The 2,372-nt window shown below is 44.6% G+C and overlaps 1 protein-coding gene across 1 annotated transcript in view; it reads left to right on the top strand.

Moving 5' to 3' along the window:
• LOC108797137 (E3 ubiquitin-protein ligase TRIM39-like) overlaps window positions 1-2,082 on the top strand; it is a 10,601-nt gene extending 8,519 nt beyond the window's left edge. The window contains exon 6 of the mRNA XM_018568711.1: window positions 497-2,082. Coding sequence (XP_018424213.1) covers window positions 497-2,082 — 1,586 coding nt within the window. The remainder of the gene's footprint in view (window positions 1-496) is intronic.
• The last annotated feature ends 290 nt before the right edge of the window (window positions 2,083-2,372 follow it).

Below are 2,372 nucleotides of genomic sequence, written 5' to 3'. Positions count from 1 at the left end.
GAGCTTACACTCTATTAGGGTATAAGGTAGGATACAGAAGGGGAGGAGCTAGGGAATTGTACCCTAATAGATTGTAATCTCCAAATCTTCTTGTCTACATCCCCTCTTAACTTGGCCATTGACAAAGCACTTCATGTGGGTGTATGTTTTTTAAATGAACAAAAGGGAGGGGGGAAGGGGGGGGGGGTTAAACACAACTCCAGTGGTCATGAATGTCCAGTAGTGATACCTGCAGTGGGCTAGAGGTGCAGTGGTAGCTCTCCTATCTGGTGGAACAAAGATAACAGTTTTTTAAACAGGTTGAAGAAAGCCGACCCCAAAGCTTCCATAAAGACTCTCCTTAAAATATTTAATCCAATGACATTGTGTCTGGATTTGGGTTCAGCGTTTTACAGCGATGCAATTTTCTGTCTGATGTTCTTCTGTCTGTATATTACAATGTTCCATTTTTTGTCAGTATGAGACTTTCACATGAATTTCTCTTTTCCTCTATCAGAGATGGCGTCTCCTGATCTAAGGAAGGAGCTGGAATGTTGTATCTGTCTGAACATTTATATGGATCCTCAAATGTTGAAATGTGGACACAACTTCTGCCGGGAGTGTATTACTTGTTTGCTGGACACACAGGAGCGGTCTGGAGGTTATTGCTGTCCTCAATGCCGAGAGGAATTTCCTGAGCGTCCTGCACTGCACCGCAACATAACACTACGTAACATATTGGATAATTTCCTGTCTACTCAACCAGATCAGGAGATATCTGGGAAGGTCTGTACCTACTGTATTCACTCTCCAGTACCTGCTGTTAAATCTTGTCTACATTGTGAAGCGTATCTGTGTGATAATCATCTAGGAGCCCACAACAAGTCACCAGAACATGTCTTATGTGACCCCGCCACTTCCCTGGAGAACAGGAAATGCTCCGTCCATAAGGAACAACTGAAGTATTACTGCACTGAGGACGCGGCCTGTGTCTGTGTGTCGTGCAGTTTGGTTGGAGAACATCGGGGACACCAGATGGAGACTCTGGAAGTGGCCTCTGACATGAAGAAGAAGACATTGAGAAATGTTCTCCAGAAGCTGATGACAAAGACGGAGGAGATGGAGAAACGAGTCCAGAGTCTGCAGGAACACAGGAGGAAAGTACAAGGAAAAGCAGCTGGTGAGATAAAGAGAGTCACTGCCCTGTTCAGAGACCTCAGGAGACAACTGGAGGACCTGCAGAAGAGAGTCCTGAGCAAGAGCTCTAGTCAGGCAGAGCAGATCTCATCTTCTCTGTCCAATCAGATCCGACAGCTGGAAATAAAGAAGGACGAGCTGTCCAAGAAGATGGGTCACATTGAGGAGCTGTGTAACAAGAGTGATCCACTGACCGTCTTACAGGAATCAGACACAGGGGACTTGTGTGATCCCGAGGATGGAGATAATGAGAGAGAGAGACATGATAGACTCCTCCATGAAGGAGAAGATCTGGATGTGGCTGGGATGTCACACATGTTCAACACATTATCGGATATAATAAAAGGGACAAATGTATGCTTCTATGTACAGAAGGCCGCAGACATAACACTGGATGTAAACACGGCTCATAATAGTCTACAGATATCTGATGACAAGAAAACAGCTTCCTGGTCAAATATAAGTCAGAATCGCCCAGACACACCAGAGAGGTTTCAGTATAATTCTCATGTGCGCAGCAGTCAGAGATTTTCCTCAGGGCAACATTATTGGGAAGTGGATGTTGGGAGATCAGTCAGCTGGAGGGTTGGAATGTGTTACCCCAGTATGGATAGGACAGGAGCTAAGTCACGGATTGGGGATAATAATAAGTCCTGGGGATTTTACAGGCATTTAAATCAGTACTCAGTGGTACATGACAGTAAGGGGATACAGTTACCTGATGATATCTCCAGTGATAGAGTCAGGATCTGTCTGGATTATGAGGCCGGGCGGATTTCCTTCTATTCCCTGTGTGATACATTGAGACACCTCCACACCTTCACCGCCACCTTCACTGAGCCTCTTCATGTCGTGCTGGGTGTATGGAACGGTTCTGTAAAGCTATGTGGGGGAAGCAGTAGTTAGATATTTACTCCCTGATTGCTGCATTGTTGGTGTGGTTTCCAACAAAACGCAGTTTCCATGGGGATGATGGGTAAGTCATACACCCGCGCTTTAAAAATGCTTTCCATAAAACTCTCAAAGGTGTAAATATTACCCTATGAGAAATTATTTGAGCGTTAGAAATCTGCTCAGAGGCTGATGACATCACAAAGAAGAGGAATCCTATTGGAAACATTCAGCCAATAGAAAAGAAGCAGTGGATGAGAACTTTTGCTGCATTGATTAGAAACACATTTAATGTGGATTATAAT

Source organism: Nanorana parkeri, unplaced genomic scaffold, assembly GCF_000935625.1.
Source record: "Nanorana parkeri isolate BGI_ZX_2015 unplaced genomic scaffold, ASM93562v1 scaffold1232, whole genome shotgun sequence".
NCBI classification, from domain to species: Eukaryota; Metazoa; Chordata; class Amphibia; order Anura; family Dicroglossidae; genus Nanorana; species Nanorana parkeri.
Note: the sequence above shows the minus strand (reverse complement) of the source record. Positions and strands in the feature narration are given on the sequence as shown.